Consider the following 20,622-nt stretch of genomic DNA (forward strand, 5'->3'; position numbering starts at 1 on the left):
GAGAAGGACTGAGTAGAATGGTGTGGGTGGGAGGAGGGATAGACAGGTATTTATGCTGTGGTTATTGCATAAGAGTGTCTGGGAGATATAGATGGTAGTCTTTACTACTTAATTTTGTCACATTTTGAATGCCTAAGCTAATGCATATTTCAATCTAGGCCTACGTCCGTGCTGCAAATAACACATTTTCAGCGGAAAACTACGATGTGTCGAAAATACATTTTTTGTTATGGTTTCTTTTGTTTTCAGACATGTTTGTAATACTGATGGACATTATATAATGGTCACCTTGACTTTGCAAATGCCCTTATGATTTTCTCTTCTTTTTTATGGACGAAAGTTTACATGATCCTTAATGTTTTGACTGAAAAAAGTGTCACTGAGAAGTTATGTAGGTTATTGTTTTCTTATTTTCAGAAAGAAATTGCTTTCTTGGAGCTGCATGCAAGGGCTCATAGAGGTTAGCAAACAAGACACGCTGGAACATTTAATCACAAAGTATTAAATAACTTTTTCAAATGATAGTTCAATAGGCACAGATAAGCTGCTGCTGCAGTGAGGTAATGCTTGCAAGGTCCAGATAATATATGTGCACAAAGACACGGTTTACATACGCACTCTAGCTCTTGCTACCTTTTTTTCATGCGGCAAGGCAAATTATGCTTTACTATATACAATTTATTTAACAACATTCTAAGACCTTAAGCAATAAAGAAATATATATTAATGTAAACCATATTATTAATATTAATGTTAACAATAATCATCATCAAATTATTTATTTAGTGACTTGAACTGAAATGTAATCTGAGTTCATATGAGTTTTTTTGGTTGTTCACTCAACAGATGGCATTTCACTGTAGCCTACTGTGTTTGGTGGCTGCCACATAATGCCAAAGATCTGCATTTTCTCCACAAAATCAGATTGAAACATCAGAATTAGATTATCACCAGTAGACTGATAAACATTTGTGTACTAGTAAGACTATGTTGACTGAGCTAAGCAACCGAAAGGTCTCTCATCACGGTTTCAAACCTTTGTGTGTTTTAGTAGCCTATAGTGTCTTTTCATGGATTTGTAGATTAAATTATTCAAATTCAGACTGATAATCTCAGGTAATTTTACGTTTTCCCTTCATCATAGTTTATGAAATAGGCCTATTGTTTCTTAGTATAAATGCAAATATCACTGTGAATGGACTATAAAAATGTGTTGAAGGCTATTGGTTTTGTATTAATACACATCAACTGTTCATAATTGTGCGCCTTAGCATTTTCATGTTTCAACATGTCCACATTTTATTTTATTGAAGACTTATATGTAAATATACTTCTTTCTGCCCATTTGAATTGAAAATATAAAGAATAGTCTATATTTCTCTATGCTGATTTGAAGGACACACACACACACACACACACACACACACACACACACACACACACACACACACACACACACACACACACACACACACACACACACACACACACACAAACTGAGGCCAATGCTAGAATGGTGTGTATATAGGCCTATATATATGTGTGTGTGTGTGTGTGTGTGTGTGTGTGTGTGTGTGTGTGTGTGTGTGTGTGTGTGTGTGTGTGTGTGTGTGTGTGTGTGTGTTAGAAGAAGAAACAAGAAAACTAGATCTTGTCTTGAAAACAAGTTACAGTCATTTCAATTTCAAATGTTTTACCTACTCTACCAGGGCAGCAGCCACTGCACAGAAATATGCATTTTCTTTTGAAAGTGATTGGGTTCAGTCTTCTTCTCTCAAAATGAACCATGAATGATCAAGGGGTTGGGGGTGTAGGTTCTCTTCTCTCACGTTTGTGTAAGCCAGGGGTCTTCAACAGGGGGTCCGGGGTCCCCACTCCCCAGCAACCTTTTTTTCTTCTTTTTTATATTAACCACTTGAACCCTAGCATCCATATTCAGAGAACTTTAGGCAAAAATAGCAGATCTAAGCTCACAACCTAACCTCGCCTACCAGGCTTTACGTTGTGACCTTGTAGATCAGCTATTTTCGGCAAAGAGCTTTGGTGTAGAGGGGGAAAAGAGCAGACTAAGTACAGAGTGAAAGGTCAAGTTTATTAAGTATTGACAGTTCAAGTGTTAAATATCTGATTCTAAACACAAATTGACATGAATCCAAAAATACACTGATGATTGTGCTGTCAAACGATGAAACTATATGGAATCTATGAACAGGTTGTGGGGGTCCCTGCTTCATCTCTCTCTTAACTAATAAGGGGTCCTTGGCCTGAAAACGTTGAAGACCCCTGGTGTAAGGGGTCAGCTTTTAATGTAGATTTAGGCCTATGTGTAATTTTCTGCAAATAAGGTGATTTAATTTAATTTACCACGTTTAAAACAATATTTGATTTTAAAATATAAATCCTCTCCCTCACACTTCAGACAGTGTGACAGTGCTCACCATCCCCTATGCATGTTGGCAGTTGTTGCCTAACCTAAACGTTCAATCATACTGCAACAGCGCGCCCATGCGATTATTTTCCGCAATTTGCTTCTTCCCCATGGCTATGGATGTCTGGAATTTGATTTAAAGTTATATTTATATTTAATGAATATAATCTATGTATTATTAATGATTTATTATTTCATATATATTTAGTTATTTAATGTATTAATAATACAAACGCACGCACGCGCGCACGCACACATCGGCCCCGCTATACCACCAACGCCTGGAGCTGTGGCCACCGTGCCTAGAGGCCCCGGGCAGCGGGACACCGGCCCGAGGACATCGCAGGATCCCGAGGCTGACTACACCGAGCCCAGAAGTCTCTTGGAAGGAGCTGGGCCGCTGGACATCGGCCCCGCTATACCACCAACACCTGGGGCTGTGGCCACCGTGCCTAGAGGCCCCGGGCAGCGGGACACCGGCCCGAGGACATCACAGGCTCCCGAGGCTGACTACACCGAGCCCAGAAGTCTCTTGGAAGGAGCTGGGCCGCTGGACATCGGCCCCGCTATACCACCAACACCTGGGGCTGTGGCCACCGTGCCTAGAGGCCCCGGGCAGCGGGACACCGGCCCGAGGACATCGCAGGCTCCTGAGGCTGACTACACCGAGCCCAGAAGTCTCTTGGAAGGAGCTGGGCCGCTGGACATCGGCCCCGCTATACCACCAACACCTGGGGCTGTGGCCGCCGTGCCTAGAGGCCCCAGGAAGCGGGACAGAGGCCCAAGGACATCGCAGGCTCCCGAGGCTGTGGCCTTCGTGCCTAGAAGTCTCATTAAAGGAGCTGGGCCGTCATCTGGGACATCATCATCATCATCATCAGCTGGGGTGGCCACCGTGTCTAGAAGTCTCTGCACCGGAGCTAGGCCGGTGGCCACCAGCAAGAATAATCCAGCTCTGGACAATGACACAACACGGTCCCCCCCTCACCTGCAACCCCCAAAGCCACCTATGGCTAAGGTAAAAAACAGAAACACAGTTTTTAAAAAACACAGAAAATGTAAATTTTTTAAAACACTAAACCAAGCTAAAATTGTGTGGGACCCCTTATGTAAACCCAAAGGTTTGTTCTGTGGCCATCTAAACATCCAAAGTATGGTAAATAAGCACAGTGAACTAGAAAATCTGCTTGTAAACTCTAACATTGACTGTTTAGGACTGACGGAAACATGGTTAAAGCGGTCATCCCCAGATGCCTTAGTGAGCATGCCTGGTTACAAGGTGTTCAGAAGGGACAGAGTAACTGGGAAGGGTGGGGGGGCCTTGCTTTATATCAAGAACACCTTACAATGTAAGCAAATTGTATGGCCCACTGAGATCCAGGCCGAATGTGTAGGTGTAGAAATTACACTATCCACAGAGATGAAGTTCACTCTAATTTGCTTATACCGTCAGCCATCAGCTAAAGTAGAAGTATACGACCAGCTAAAGACCATCCTCACGGCGTGTGATTTTAATCAAGAAGTAATACTAATTGGTGATACAAATGTTAACTGGGACGATAAAAAAATAAGAAAAAATCTTAAACTAGTAACAGACCACTATAATCTGACCCAATTAATAGAGCAACCTACAAGAATAACCAGTCACTCAGCAACCAAGATAGATTTACTGTTTTCAAATAAAGTGGAAAGAATCGCTAAAACATTTAACTTCGTGACAGGTCTCTCTGATCACAACATCATATTCTTTTCCAGAAAACTCTCAAAACAGGCGTTCAGCAAAGCTCAGTCCCAGCCTATAGTCAAAACAATCCCAAAACATCTGCAACATAGCCTTGAGGTCGCCCTACAAGGGCTTGAGTGGGATGATTTACACTCATGTGATGATGTTGAGACCGGATGTAATATCCTTCTTTCCAAAATTGGCAGAGTAATGGAATCTTTCACCAGAGGTGGTAACCAGAGGAAAGGGAGAAAAATTACTCTACCTTGGGTCGATAAAAAATGCAGAGATCAAATGAAAACCAGAGATTTACTGCTTAAAAAGGCATTAAAATCTGGCCTGACAACGGACAGACAGCTATTCACACATGCTAGAAACAAAGTCACAAATTTCTTAAGGAAGGCTAAAGCTGGATTTTATATCTCCATCATAGAGAGTGCCAGAGGAAATGGGAAAAAAGTTTGGGAATACATAAATAAACTGACAGGGAAATACTATAAGCAGGATAATAACAACTTAGAACTTAAAATAGATAATGTCCTGGTGAAAGATCCCCACACGCTTGCTAGCAACCTAATGCTGTTTTTTCTAAACTCTGTGTATGAAATCACACAATTGTTCAGACCCTCTAAGTTTGTTCCACGCCCTGTTCAAAATGATCTCCCCATTTTTAATTTGGAGGAAGTCACAGAAAACGAGGTGACAAACATTGTCAGATCACTAAAAGCATCCAAAGCTAAAGATGCACATGGGCTTGACACAAACTTTCTTAAAACAAATATTGACTCTCTGGTGGCACCAATCACACATCTGGTAAATCTGTCCATAAGAAAATGCACTGTCCCAACTCAGTGGAAAGCTGCTGTTATAACACCTATATTCAAATCTGGCTCAAAAACGGACATATCAAACTATAGACCCATAAGCATCTTACCTGTTATATCAAAAGTGGCTGAAAAGTGGATTGTAAAGTCTATTGTTAAACATCTAGACAAAGGCTACACCCCTCTGCATCCTATGCAGTTTGGGTTTCGAGCCTTCCACTCCACTGAGTCAGCAAATTGCTTATTCATTGAAAAGTTAAAGTGTGCTTTGAACAAAGCCCCATGCGCAATGGCAGTATTTTTGGATTTCAAGAAAGCATTTGACTCTGTCAGCCATCAGGTCCTCTTGTCCAAACTAACACATTTCAACTTGTCCCCAGAGGCCATCAAATGGTTTACATCATACCTACACCCAAAAAAATAATCTCTCAGTTGAACACATTTTAAATGTGTGAAACTTTTCCACCCATTTTATATGAGTAAATTTATATATGGGATATATGTAGTCCCAAGTCAAATCTACATTCAATGCAATGCATGTTGTTCAATTAGTCCAACTCATTTTCATTAACTTAAGCCAAGTTAATTATATGAACTTAATTAATTTACGTTTGTCCAACTCAAACAAATGTTAACGTAAATGTGTTGGTTCAACTCATTTTTATGGAATTAAGCTAAGATAAATAAAATACTTTTACATTTACATAAGAAGAGTTCGGTTTCAGGTTTTCTTCTGGATGATTTGTTTCAAGTTTTACAATATCAACATACAGATGCATAATGGATATATGCAATAGCAGTGATTATTGAATAATCAGAACATTTAAGAGAAAACCAACGCAATAACCTCAAAGTTACCATGAGTTCTTCTCTTTTAGCCTAGCATGGGGAGGGAGCTCAAGCTTAAACTAGCAGCCTAGCAGTTAGGGTTAGGGTTAAGGCTCAAATACTGACAAATCAAATTCTGACATATGACAGTCATCTTGCCAAGGCAGACACATTGATATGATACATTTAGCATTTTTAGCTCCCGAAAGCTTAAACATTTCCCTGAAAACCTAGAAAAATGCTGTTCCCAGCATGCTTTGCATAACATGTGACCAACTTATTTGACCAATCAAGGGAAAGGGCTGGAGACTGGAGTCACTTCTCAGATCTGTAAAATGTACTTAATAAAATTGAGTTGGATTCAAACAATATTCTCAGAATGATTTCAGCCTTAAAAACTACTCAATAAAATTGGTGAGAGGCGTGGTTTATGGGACTCTGGGAGTTTTCATTGGAACTCATTTTCAATGTGTTTTTAAATTCCATTACTAAGATTTGAGTTACATGAATGTAATATAAATGCATAATGTTAAATGAATAGATTTTGTATAAGCACTATTAATTACATTTGAGTTGGAACAATTTAATAAAAATGCATATATTGTAAATGTATATATTTAAGGTAAGCACGATTAATATTTGTTCAGTTACATCAATTCAATACATTTGCATATATTATAATTAAATACATTTAAATAAAGCCAACATAATGTAAATGTATCACATCTGGCACTATTAATAATATTTGAGTTATATCAATTAATGTACCTATATGCTTATGCCTTGAAGTGAAGTAATTAAATAAAGCAAACATAATTTATATGTGTCACATTTATAGGGGGGTTGAATCAGTTTTTTGGGTGTATCAAATAGAGAACAGTGTGTTAGTATAAATGGCATCAAGTCTCCTTATCACACTTGCTCGGTTGGTGTCCCCCAGGGATCAATAGTAGGACCAATTCTGTTTTCTCTGTTTATAAACGATCTACCTGATGTATGTAAAGATGTACATATTCAGATGTACGCAGATGATGCTGTTATACTGACTCATGGAAAGAGCTATGCAGAGGTGTCAACGGTTTTAACTTCTGTTCTGACCAGCGTTCAGGACTGGCTTACAGACTCATGCCTGCTCCTGAATGCAAAAAAGACGGTCTGCATGGCTTTTTCCAAAAGACCAGTTGTGATGGAATCATCAAATGTGTTTCTGGGTGGAGAGGAACTTGAACTTGTGTCAGAGTTCAAGTACCTCGGGGTCATGTTAGACTCAACCCTAACCTTTAAAAAACATGTAAAAAAGGTTACAAACACAATCAAGTTCAACCTTCAGAACTTTAAACAAATCAGACCTTTTTTGGCAGTTAGTGCTGCTAAATCGTATCTCCAATGCATGATCCTATCACACATTGAGTACTGTTTCACAAACTGGTCTTGCGCAGGTATAACGACTCTCAAACCCATTGAACAGCTATATAAGAGTGCGCTTAAGGTATTCGATAGGAAACCCCACTCATATCACCATTGTAATATTCTTCAGAGGTACCGTTTTTTGAGTTTCGCTAATTTTTAGGTTTTTAAACAGGTCAGTATCATATATAAGACCCTAAATGGTCTATGCCCACCTCCCCTAAAGGAATTCATAAAAAGGAAGCCTGATAGAGGACTCAATACTAGAGCAATCACTAGAGGGGATTGCGAAGTACCGTACCGGGTAACCGCTTTTGGAAAAAACACCCTTTCAGTGCAGGGATGTTCAATCTGGAATGACCTACCTCTAACAATAAGAGACTGTTTGTCATTTCCATCCTTCAAGTTCAATCTAAAAAAATGGTTAGTTGACAATCAAACCTGTGACCATGTATAGTTCTAAGAGTACAGCTCATGCCATGTACGTATATTTTTAACTATCCTTTTTTAATGTAGGGTACTGTTAGTAATATGTGTTGTTTTGTTGTTGTTTTTTTCTTGGTTCAGGAAAAATAGTATTTGTATGTATGTTCTTAGGCGCCCTCTCCTAATGTAGGGTTACTGTTTGTTGGTATAGTTTTGTCTTCATGTGGGGACTACGGATGAAATTTAGCATTCTTGCTAATTCCGGCTTATTTACATTGCATTCATGTAGTGTTCATTAATATGCATTGTCCCGTCTAAATAAACAAATAAAGTAAAGTAAAGTACACACACACACACACACACACACACACACACACACACACACACACACACACACACACACACACACACACACACGTAAAGTAAAAAAATCGGAGTACTTTTTCCACCACTGTATTTAATGGATAGATGAATTATATAATTATTTTCATATTTTTTTTTATTACCTCATAAAGGTATTTTGTAAGTGACGAGGTTTGTTGACGATTGTTTGTATCCGGGTCGGGCAGAACAGTCCTGTCAACTGTTTCCGTTCTCAGTTTGGTAACTGTTCGCTCGGGAATCGGGACATATCGAGGAGAGAAGGCAGAGCTGATCTAAGGTAAATCAAAACATTCATTCAGTATCGTGGGTTTTAAAAAGCAACTCTATGAACTGGGTGGTTTAGAGCCAGTAGAAATGTCACGCATGCTTACATTATAATGTGATCGAAGCCGCTGCTCTTGTGTTAACCGCTAACTAGCGAAGTTAGCATTTTGTGAGCATGGAGGTCATATCGGAGTCGGACTGTGTTGTTGTGCAGTTAATCTGTGTGGCTACGTTCCCAGACGTGCCAGTTTAAAAAGTGTAATTTGCTTTTCATGCTAGTATATTGTGATATGTGATAATACAACACAACATGCTCAAGTCAATAGCGAGCTTTGCTGTTAAAGTCATTGTCCTCTCTGACATAACAGCTGCTGAGATGACATACATAATGTAACGTAGGTTACTTTAAAGCTTATTTCTGTTTACTCCCGAGGTTATTATCCTCTCAAGTCACACAAAAGAATGCTTTGCACAGGCAATAGTTACTTTAAAATATCCAGCATAATGTTTGTTATTATATTGTAGCCTACATTATATGTGGTTGCTGCACTTGTCAGTTGAGGACTGAGGTTGCAGTCGTTCTTATATTTTGTGTTGGTGTCTTGGTGTTATCCTTGGATCAAGACTATCATAGATGTCAAGACAAGCATAGAGTTTTATTGAGTTGATAAAACTATCGAGTCGATTTTTTTTGATTGATTGAATATTTGATTAGACAAAAATAGAGAACAGTACAAGTATAGTCAATACAATAAAAAAATGTAGTACAGTACAAGTACAGTTAAACACCCTGCCTAAAAGGAACATCCCAAATAAGTCCTTTTCCACTCTTGTTTACATCGGAAGTCCTTTGTTTTCAATTCATGGACATAACAAAATAATAACAAGCAAAGAAAACATTCAAAAGTCATCGCAGTTATAAAAACACTATATGTACAGGATAGGGGAAACAAACACACTATCGAGTCGATAAAACTTGATGAATTACACATGATCTATGATAGTCTTTCTTGATCCAAGGCTACTGTATGTTGGTGACATTGCTCGAGTGGGTGGGGACAGACAGAATGATTGTCTTTGGGCCTTTTAAAAATAAAGACTCCTATTAAGATACAATATTGCTACTTAAACCACATCTTTAATCAAATCTGTGGTAACAGTTTTCATTGTATGTCCTTTGTCTATTTGTAGAGGATGCTGTCCTTAACTCGGGCGCGCGCGTCTCGGGCAGTTGTGAGCGCGGTGGTCCGCGTCCCAGCTGCTGTCAGTCAAGGCGGGGTGACCGCAATCACAAGATTCAACAGCACAGCAGCTCAGGTACATGTCATGACTGAACATGTAATAACCCAGTGGTTCTCAACCTTTTTTGAGCCTTGAACCTGGGCCACAAGCATACTTCCTCAAGGACCACCCCACCATCCCACAACAATTTATTTGTTTGTAAGATGTCATAACACAGTTATTTCAATTTTTTAAGAGATTTATTCTAGGTTGCATGCCAATGTCATGCACTGAAAATAGTTGATCCAAAAGATCACTGAGTTGTAGATCTGCTATTTTTTTTTTAAATGTTAACCTTTTTTTACATGATTAAAATAGCCACCTGTAATTATGTCATGGTCAGGGGCATCTGTTTTCATACATCCACATTATGAAGGATCTAAATCTGACGTGTCTGCAAATTTTCTCTGTTTTCTGAAGGATGCACCGAAGAAGACAACATATGGTCCTCTGGCAGACCAGGACAGGATTTTCACAAACCTTTATGGTCGTCATGACTGGAGGTAACAAAACTGATGCATTTTCATGAGGTGTTTTTAATCTAAAGTGTAATGTCCGTATTTGATGAAGCACAGGAAAAAAAGAGTAAAGCCTCAATATTTGGAACACCTGATGAAAATCAACTTATATTAAAATGACTATACAAGGGTCTTCCTATATCTGTTATATTGTAGATTATTGTATTACACTCATTGCATATAGTAAACATTCCAAGCTCTCACCGTTCTAGAGAGGTACATTAAGTCTCACATTTGAATCTGTGACTTTCCGTCTTGGTCTGTCGCAGTCTGTCGCATGTTAACTGGCTAAGACACATGATGCTCCCCTCTCATCTAGGGCTGTCACAATTATTACATAATCGTCTAATCGCAATTATTTGACATAATTGTAATTTTTTTTCATAATCGTCATAATCGTTTCCATGATGAAAAATTTTCATATATTAAAAAAAAGTCAAAAAGTAGTGGAAATAGCAGATCTACAAGCTCACAACGCGTCGCATCGCAACGCGTTGTGAGCTTGTAGATCGGCTATTTCCACTATCAAGGTTCTTTTTCAAGTATAAAGTTGTCAAATATGTCAGTAATTTCTTTGTATAGTTAGGTTATGTGTCATATCTACCATTTGCAACTTCAAAGCCTACAAGCCAAACAGAAATGTAATTGTCAACGACAAAAACACAATTAAATCGTTAATCGCAATTATTTGAGTGACAATTCATCGCCATGTAAAATGTCATGACAGCCCTACTCTCATCCCCTCTCGTTTGTTTCAGGCTGAAGGGAGCAATGCAACGAGGAGACTGGTACAAGACTAAGGAGATCATGTTAAAGGGGGTAGACTGGATTCTCAACGAGATCAAGACGTCTGGCCTCCGTGGCAGAGGCGGAGCTGGTTTTCCTACTGGCATGAAGTGGAGTTTCATGAACAAGCCCAGTGATGGCAGGTCAGCCATGAAATAAACACACCAGGATTCTGTTGTGCAATTATGGTGGTGGGTGGGCGTTGCAAACGTAACATGCCCATATATTATAGCAGGGGTCTCAAACTCAATTTACCTTGGGGCCGCTGGAGGCAGAGTCTGGCTGGGCCGCAGCCTCAGCGCACATGCACGGCACGTGTGTGCAGCGCGTGCATGTGCGCGTGCACATGCACTAATAAAACAAATTAGTGCATGTGCACTAATTTGTTTTATTATTATACTGTAGTTTCATACCAGTCTAACAACTACTGTATCTATCCCATCAGTCTTCTCAAATGTCTTTTTTATTTTTTAACACAAAATAAGATGAACAAGGACCCTGGTGTAAACAAGTTGTGTTTAACTTATGGAACATGTACTGTAGTACTGTTAACTGTACTGTATTATTAACTGTTTTGAGGTTCATATAAAACTTGCGGGCCGCACTAACATTAAACTTTCATATTAAGGTGGGGGCCACAAAATATCGTCTCGCGGGCCGCAAATGGCCCCCGGGCCACCAGTTTGAGACCCCTGTATTATAGGGATCTACATTTTAATCTAGAAATGTACAATACTAGACACATACGATGCATTTATAGTTATGACAGGCACAGACAATAACACATTGTCAGCAGGGTGCACTGTGGTGCTGAACTCCTCATACAATCAATGCAATCAATAGATAGGCTGTGGTCAGATAAGTCACAATGGCTTTGCTGTGTTGAAACCGGGTAGAATATAGTTCTCTTTCCATTCTTTATATTCTCTCTCTGTTGTCAACTTTACTTTTCAGAATTTTGGAGGATTCTTGGATGACTTTCTTTTAGTAGCTAGCAGGTTGAGTGTTTGGCTGGCTTTGTGCTTACTGGGTCCTGGGGGGTGGGGTGCAGCACATCTGCAAGCAGAGTGAGCTGTCATCATGCCTTAATATAAAAGAAATCAGTCTTTCTTTCCACATCTAAAGAGAGACCTTGAACTTTGAGAGAGCTCTTGTTTGTCTCAGTTCCAGTTAGTAGGTGATTGGGTGGGTTAACTGGGTTTCCTCCCACACCAATAGATATGCATGGGTCGGCAGTGGCTCAGGGATAGAGAAGGCCAGTAGAGCGACCGGATGGGATAACCTTTTCCCACAACTTTCAAGGATCTAGTGTATTTTGGTCTGCACCTGCACATTTTCATTACATCACAGTTCTATCAGTAGCAGTTATATCACACAAATCTTTATTGCCTTTATAGCAAGCTAGTGTATACTGTAGGCCTTCTTTTGCAAGTTCTACTTCTTAAATGAGCCATTGATTATGTTCTGGCCCACCATCTACTGGCTTAAAAGAAGATCGACAAACTTCCTTGCCGACCCCCTAACACAATGTGAATGCAGTTAACATCCTGGTAGGACAAACAAGCCAGTATTAGAAGGTGGTATTCAAGTAAAGAATTTGAAGAGTATTCTGTTATTAATTGTGCAGTTATAACACGGCATCGGCAATGTTTTAGTCATTTCCTTTAATGTCTAAATACAGCTAGGGATGGAAATTAATGGCAGTGAATGCCTGTAGTGATTTATTTCCATTCCTTGTTCAGGCCTAAGTATTTGGTGGTGAATGCCGACGAGGGAGAGCCTGGCACCTGTAAGGACAGAGAGATTATGCGTAACGACCCTCACAAGTTGGTGGAGGGCTGTCTCGTAGCCGGCAGGGCCATGGGGGCGCGTGCTGCCTACATCTACATCAGAGGAGAGTTCTACAACGAGTCATCCAACCTGCAAGTAAGAAATGTTTGTTGCTGTCGGGCAGAATCCTTGTCAAATCAAAATGGTACAAGGAAAAAATAACCTGTGTTACAGTGGATCCAAGACCCTAACCCTAACCCTAACCCAAGCTCTTAAAAGTTAATTATTTTCATTGGTTAAATAATGTATTTACAAAACCCACATACAGACTTAACCACTTTCAAACTGGTGTCCCTAATTTGGGGCGTGCCATTATAATTGAAAGTAAAACATTTCATACGATGAAGTATTGAATAGGGAATTAATTTATGTAAGAAACATTAACTATGGAGATAGAAGTAGAAGGTTTACATTATACCCTACGTGTCTACTGAGGTACGGACTTCTGGATAAATATGTAGTCAAGAGGAGAAAATAAATGCAAGATGCCAACTGAGTTTCATAGACTGAGATTTTTACCTTCCTGTTCCCAAATGTCTTGTAAACTGAGTTGACTTTCTTAGTGTGTGACGTATTTTCTTTTCTGACTTAGCTTTCCATAATCCATATAGTTAAGTTGGGGGTTTATCTTGCTATAATGAAATGGCAAAGGCAGTGGAAGTCCAAACATGTAAAAAAAATAATTGAAAACCAGTATTTGTCAAAAAATATGTTTTGGAATATTGATACAAAGGAGAGGAGCTTGTGAGGATACGCTGAGATCGGTCCTAACTCTGGATTTGAAAGTTTGGACTTTCAAGTTAACATTTTATCACAGTTATACTGTAGCCCTACTGTATATCATTTTTTAAAACCTTTTGCCCTTCTTTTCTTTAGATTGCTATCAACGAGTGCTATGCTGCTGGCCTGATTGGCAGGAATGCGTGCGGCTCTGGCTATGACTTTGACGTATTTGTGGTGCGCGGTGCCGGAGCCTACATCTGTGGAGAGGAGACGGCTCTCATCGAGTCCTTGGAGGGAAAGCAGGGGAAGCCCCGTCTGAAGCCCCCATTTCCTGCTGACGTGGGTGAGTTCATGGGAGGTGGTTTGGATTGTTCAACTTCCTCAATGCTTGAATAAGCGGTGGTTGTTCCACCAAGGGCTCTTCATCATGAACTGACAATAAGTCGGGTTCAACTGATAATTCAAGTAGAAGTTTGCTATGCTGCATTAAGTCTTGCCACTGATGAATTTAGATGTATACATGCACTGTTGACCCAAGTTACAGATGAAAGAGTGGTCGGTAGGACAGTGGAATTGGAATTGGAATGAAAATAATAACTGCTCCTGGTTCCATTGTTTGTAATTTGTATGTTGGATTTGTTTTCGATATTATATTATAGAAACATCACAGCCGTTGTTTCCAGCTGTCCTTTTCACCTCACATTTAGAAAACCACTTGTATTAACTCAAACAGGAGAGAAAGTCTTTGAAATACATTACAATCACTATTGCCACTTCAATCTTTGTGCCTACAGTATATCTAATAACCCCTGCTGTCTTTCTGTATTAAAGGTGTTTTTGGTTGCCCAACAACTGTTGCCAATGTGGAAACCGTAGCCGTGGCACCAACCATTTGTCGTCGCGGAGGCACATGGTTCCTGGGCTTTGGCAGAGAAAGGAACTCGGGCACCAAACTCTTCAACATCTCTGGCCACGTTAACCACCCCTGCACAGTGGAGGAGGAGATGTCTGTCCCTTTGAAAGACCTCATCGAGAGGCATTGCGGTACATAAAATGTTGAGACAATGGCTGAGATTGATAACCAGTTTCAAAAATGCTTTAAATGTACATTTCTCAGTGTCCATATGTTTTTGAAAATACTATAATAGATTTTACGTACCAAAACATGGTTGACAACAGCTACTGGACATGTAATAAAAGAATGGCAGCACCCACCTCCTCTATAACAAACTAAACACCAGTTGAATAGCAAATGTAATTGTGTTTGTTTACCTTAGGTTATAATGTACTGTATGTTAATGTCTGTTAAAGGTGGAGTGCGTGGTGGCTGGGACAACCTGCTGTGTGTAATCCCTGGTGGATCTTCCACACCCATGATTCCCAAGAGTGTGTGTGAAGACGTGCTGATGGACTTTGATGGCCTCGTACAAGCCCAGACCGGACTGGGCACAGCTGCTCTCATTGTCATGGACAAATCAGTGAGTTTGTCACCTGTTTAATGTACATCTATTAAACATTTTTACCTACTCCATCCAATTGGGACATATTTACAGCATTGTGATGAGAAACCGCTTTGTCATTGCAGACGGACGTTATCAAAGCTATTGCACGCCTGATTATGTTCTACAAACATGAGAGCTGTGGACAGTGCACACCCTGCAGGGAGGGTAAGGAGTCATTGTGCTATTTCCTCAACGGTATTTTAGATTTGGTTTTATATTCATCCCTGTTTAGTTGCTGCATTACTGCTATACAAATATATAGTCTTGATTTTACCAAATTTTGATGGCAGGTTATCATGATGTCTGGTATCCTAATAATTATAATAATAATAATCTTTATTGTTCGAAGGAATATTTTGTCTTCACAAGTCTGTTCATAAACACATAACCATCCATATAACACAAAACAACATGTCACAAGTAAAAAACGCCATAATGGCAAGTGGCGACCGCAGGGGCACAATGAAAAGTTATCAAATAATGTGTTTTTCTTTAATAAAGTGATATGAGGTCAATGAGGAGGCATTTATAAACACAATTATTCAGTTTGAGTAACTGTCTGTAAAGCAGTGCTGTGTGACTGTCTACAGTCCTTGCAACTATTTTTGAACGTTGTGACAACTTGTGAGCTTGTAGATCGGCTATATTCAAAATGTTCGCCTCCTGCTAAAACGAACCTAAAATGAACCTTGTATCTTCGCCCCGATGGCATGAGGTCGAAGTAGCGATACAGAGGAGGATCAGTGTAATTTGTTATTGAAAGTTACGGTATTGAAAGCGTGTAATGCCTTATTGTTAATATAAGCAAGTGTGGGTGTGGGAAGTCTGATGTAATAGATAGATGTAATGTGTTGATCAAACCTAAGAAGACTTATTGTCATGAAGCACTCTGAGAATGGTCATCAAAGTATTTAAAGTATGTGATGTTGGTGGGTGAAGGGCTAAATAATACAGTTGTTTGTGTATAATGTGTAGAGGAAGGGACTGAGGACACAACTCTGAGGGGCACCTGTGTTGGGAATAACTTGATGAGAATGATAAACCTACTTTAACTGTTTGTGATCTATTACTCCAAGTTGTGAATACAGTGGATGAGGAGTGGAGGAATGCTGAGGTGGCGCAGTGTCTTAATCCTGTGATGACGCTGGATGGTGTAATACCGACAGATTAATGGGGGACCCTGACAAATCTCAAAATGTCTCTTTCTTATGTTCATGGTTTACAGGAGTGGACTGGATGAACAACATGATGTGGCGTTTTGTGCGTGGCGATGCACGGCCGTCAGAGATCGACATGATCTGGGAGATCAGTAAGCAGATCGAAGGCCACACGATCTGTGCCCTGGGTGATGGTGCTGCATGGCCCGTGCAAGTAAGTACAGGCACAGTTTCCATGGACACTAGTTTTACTGAAGCAAACAATTCAAATATTCTGGCCCTGCCAGCTATATTTCATTTTTCTTACCTTTTGGGGGTGGTCGCAGTGTGTGTTAAACGAACCGTTCCAACAATATGAGCTATTTTTGTTAGCATTTTCACACCGTAGGCGCTCCTGAAAACGGCAAACGGAGACATGGGCGTTTTCTTTTCTTTTTTTTTCTTTTTACATGAGAGCAGACAGAGATCTTTTTTTTTTTTTTCATTTCTTTTATCACGCTTACTTGTTGGAAAACAGATCCGATTGTATTTATTTTTTTACTGCAGGTGGAGATCGTTTCATAAAAAATGTAAATGCAATAAAACTAATACCAAAAATACCAACTTTGTACAGACATTTAAACAAGCACATCCACACCCTGGCATAGGGGAAATACAATTTAAAAGATGACACTAAATCAAAAGGCAATGGATAAATAAATAAATAATTATTTTAAGCTTGGAATTTCACTCTCTTTTTTTATCCTCTCCAGGGATTGATCAGGCATTTCAGACCTGTGATGGAAAGCCGAATTGCTGAATTTCAGCAGAAACAACAAGCTCGGGCTTAACTGTCTTCATTCGCCACCCCCTGGCCTTGTTCTTAAGCCTCATGACCTTATACCCCATCAATTATTTAAAACAAGAAGCTTTGTGTGACACCTCATCGTGACGTTTTGTGCTCCTGTCTCTGCCTTGTCTGAACTCACAAAGTTCTATGAACCTTACATTAGGTTTAGATTTCAACTGTTGTACATACATTGTATTAATGCACAAAAATGATTATTAAAACGACCCTACATATTGAGCTACTGGCATTTGCTTCATTTTGTTGAAAATCATTTCAAATTATGGTTTAAAAAGGTTGGAATGTTCCCTTTGGGATTTATTTGATATATTTTATTGGTTTGTTTCAAAAAACTATTGTCTATAAAAACCAACATTGTATAACTGAACAGATAAATAAATTGTACCTTATCAAATACATTTATATTTTCCCCATCAGTAGGTTGAGCTTGGAGCCTACAAGTTCACCAGAAGAGGGCGATATTGTAGTGAAAATGTGTAGATTAATCGGCAAAAGCCTAATTTAGGTTATGAGATACTTGGGTGAAAGTATACATTTTGTATGGCATTCATTGTTAATTGTGTTATCAATATAGATAAGTGGCTTGGAATGCAAGGAGAAGTAGGAAGTAGTTATCTATCTGCAGCTGTGTGTAACCTAGAATAAAACACTTTGTTTTATAATTTGTTTAGCTTGAGAAAGGAGGTTGTCTTTCTATTCTAGACATTTGAATTGTAACTTTTGGTGAGTGTCACACTCCAGCCCCGGCATCATCTGTCGATTAGGCTACTTTAATATCTTCTTCTTAGTTTATACCGGGCAATATTCATAGCACCTGCAGTCGTCTTCTATCTAGTCTAGTGACAGTCCATGAATGCAAAAGGTATCTGTGCTGGTCTGGATGGGCTCCTGTCCTGCTGGCTGATTTAAACTGCTGTCTCTCCTGGTTTCACCCATGGACTCACCAACCAGGGTAGCTGTCCAGATTGAGGCAAGTAATGTTGGGATTACAGGAAGCATATTATTAAAGAGTTTTCCTCTCTTTCAATTTACATAATGCTTTATTTTTCAGCTATGAGGGCCAGGCAGCAAAAGTGCTTTTAACTTTTAAGTTAAAATTCTTTGAACTTCTTGTTCTTTTCTGGTTCACTTTAGGCCTACATAACACTTCCTGTTTCTGATTTCTTATTTTCTTTTATTTTCTGCGGTTGAGATGGTGGAAGAGTCTTTGCCTAATAGGCCTATGTCCTTTCTATGTTTTGTTCCGTGTTGTTGGATTGATTTTTTTTTTGTTTCTTTTTTTGTGTTCTGAGAGTGAATCAATGAGGGTAAATTTATTATAATCAATTTTTTGTCTTAACTCTTTCTCAGCCTGAACGCACTATTACGCAATTTTGCGCAAGAGCCTCCCAGCCGACACGCACTTTTACGCACTTTTTTTTTTTTTTTTTTTTTGAAACTTCAAAGCCTTCCCCAACTTCTGACATTGTTTGGAGTGAACCACATCAAAGGAAAGCCTCAAATCACCAGCCCAAACACAAACCAGCTGTCTCAGATCAGAGAAAATCACATCACATTACCACAACAATCACCAGACACAAGAGCTGTGGGAACCGTCTTGGCATTCTAGCCGAGTGAGAGCAATTGAGATGGCTGATTGATAAAAAGAGAGAGAGAGAGAGAGAGAGAGACACTGAGAGACACTGTGTGTGTGTGTGTGTGTGTGTGTGTGTGTGTGTGTGTGTGTGTGTGTGTGTGTGTGTGTGTGTGTGTGTGTGTGTGTGTGTGTGTGTGTGTGTGTGTGTGTGTGTGTGTGTGTTTGAGGAGAGGAAAAAAGAGAAAGAGCTAGTATTTTTTTTTTTCTCAAATCACCAGCCCAAACACAACAAACTGTCTCAGATCACAGAAAAACACATCATAATTATATTTACCTTTTGTATAGTCCATCCATAGTTTGTAGTAGTAACAGACAGTAGTAAAAGTAAGAACCATGACGATCCAGTAAAACTTTTTGTAACGGCTGTAGAAGTATAGTCCTCAGTAGTATACTAAAGCACTAAACTAAACCCCCCCCCCCAAACACATGGCTGATCCTTGCCGTGAATGCCGTACATCCAGCAATCCCAGGCCTGGGGAGGACGGTCATGTACCAAATCACCATGGTAACACAAGGTAACACAAGCTGATTGGCCACACAATGGTAACCATGGTGATTTTAGTCATTCCAGGGCCCAGGACGAGAGAGAGAGTGTAGCAGACTCTCTATGTCTCTCGACCACTCGCTCTGCCACACCTCTCTCTCTCTCTTGCTCTAATTTCCCTCTCTCTCTTTCTTAGTAAGCGGTCTTTCACTCCCCGTGTCTCTATGTCTCTCGACCACTTGCTCTGCTACACCTCTCTCTCTCTCTTGCTCTAATTTCCCTCTCTCTCTCTCAGTAAGCAATCTTTCACTCCCCGTGTCTCTATGTCTCTCGACCACTCTCTCTCTCTCTCTCTCTCTCTTTTTTTTCCCCAACAGCTGACATTGTTTGAGGTGATCATCACAGTAAAGTCTCAAATCACCAGCCCAAACACAACAAACTGTCTCAGATCACAGAAAAACACATCATAATTATATTTACCTTTTGTATAGTCCATCCATAGTTTGTAGTAGTAACAGACAGTAGTAAAAGTAAGATCCAGTGTTGTTGTTGGTAGTGTGAGCCAGGTCTCACAAGCCAAGCTAAAAGAGAGGCGTCAATTGGGTATGGCAAGCTATGGCAGCTCACATACCTTGGCTACAGGGGGAATATAATAAAATGTACTGTAATCGTGCCTGTTGGAAAGGTATGGCAACATGACTGGTGTCTTGCACGCCGGGCCTCGCGCGCGTGAAAGACAGCTTTTTTTTTTTTTTTTTTGCCATACCTTTTTTTTGCCATACCTTTTTTTTTCGCTGAGCTAAACGCCCTGCTCGATCGGCCGTGGTCCGCGGACCACCGCCGATCGAGCAGGGCGTTTAGCTCAGCGGCGTCAGTTCAGAAAAAGCTAAGGTTGACGCTGGAATGTCTTTACAAGATTAGGAGCATATGTATCACTGACGCTTGGATTCAGCCGTCCTGGGCCCTGGAATGACTAAAATCACCATGGTTACCATTGTGTGGCCAATCAGCTTGTGTTACCTTGTGTTACCATGGTGATTTGGTACATGACCGTCCTCCCCAGGCCTGGGATTGCTGGATGGACGGCATTCACGTAGCAGCAGCCATGTGTATGGTGGGGGGGGTTTAGTTTAGTGCTTTACTATACTACTGAGGACTTGCTGGATGGACGGCAATCTCTCACCGTGTCTATATGTCTCTCTACCTCTCGCGGAAAAAAAAGGGAGAGAGAGTGTGTAGCAGACTCTCTATGTCTCTCGACCCACTCGCTCTGTTACACTGCTCTCTCTCTCTTGCTCTAATTTCTCTCTCTCTCTCTCTCTGAGAAAGTTGGGGAGAGAGAGATTGATTGATTGATTGATTGATTGATTGATTGATTGATTGATTGATTGATTGATTGATTGAAGACTTTATTAGAAGTTTGCATAGGAAAAGGTACAGTTTCATTCACTGGTACAAGGTCTACTAAAAGGAGATCCATGAAAATACTAGGCTTATTTCCATAGTAAACCATATATCTCATATAACATTGAATGACAGACAAATAGAACACAGTACTATGCAGTAGATATGTA

The 20,622-nt window shown here is 39.9% G+C and overlaps 1 protein-coding gene across 1 annotated transcript; it reads left to right on the plus strand.

The window, feature by feature from the left end:
* The first annotated feature begins 8,218 nt into the window (after positions 1 to 8,218).
* Positions 8,219 to 17,138, plus strand: ndufv1 (NADH:ubiquinone oxidoreductase core subunit V1). Its single transcript, XM_080735043.1, has 11 exons — positions 8,219 to 8,297; positions 9,476 to 9,601; positions 9,986 to 10,068; positions 10,842 to 11,012; positions 12,612 to 12,795; positions 13,576 to 13,765; positions 14,254 to 14,466; positions 14,734 to 14,900; positions 15,008 to 15,089; positions 16,150 to 16,295; positions 16,834 to 17,138. Exons 2-11 carry the CDS (start codon positions 9,479 to 9,481, stop codon positions 16,909 to 16,911), a joined length of 1,437 nt encoding a protein of 478 aa, XP_080591169.1. The 5' UTR covers positions 8,219 to 8,297; positions 9,476 to 9,478; the 3' UTR covers positions 16,912 to 17,138.
* Positions 17,139 to 20,622: the final 3,484 nt, after the last annotated feature.

Source organism: Nannobrachium achirus (assembly GCF_963921795.1).
Source record: "Nannobrachium achirus genome assembly, chromosome: 10".
Classification (NCBI taxonomy): domain Eukaryota; kingdom Metazoa; phylum Chordata; class Actinopteri; order Myctophiformes; family Myctophidae; genus Nannobrachium; species Nannobrachium achirus.

Excerpts from the sequence above, each read along its gene's own strand:
- ndufv1 (XM_080735043.1), top strand. The coding sequence starts at position 9,479 with ATGCTGTCCTTAACTCGGGCGCGCGCGTCTCGGGCAGTTGTGAGCGCG. Across the intron at positions 10,069-10,841 it reads TATGGTCGTCATGACTGGAG|GCTGAAGGGAGCAATGCAAC; the intron begins GTAACAAAACTG and ends CGTTTGTTTCAG. Across the intron at positions 11,013-12,611 it reads AACAAGCCCAGTGATGGCAG|GCCTAAGTATTTGGTGGTGA; the intron begins GTCAGCCATGAA and ends TTCCTTGTTCAG.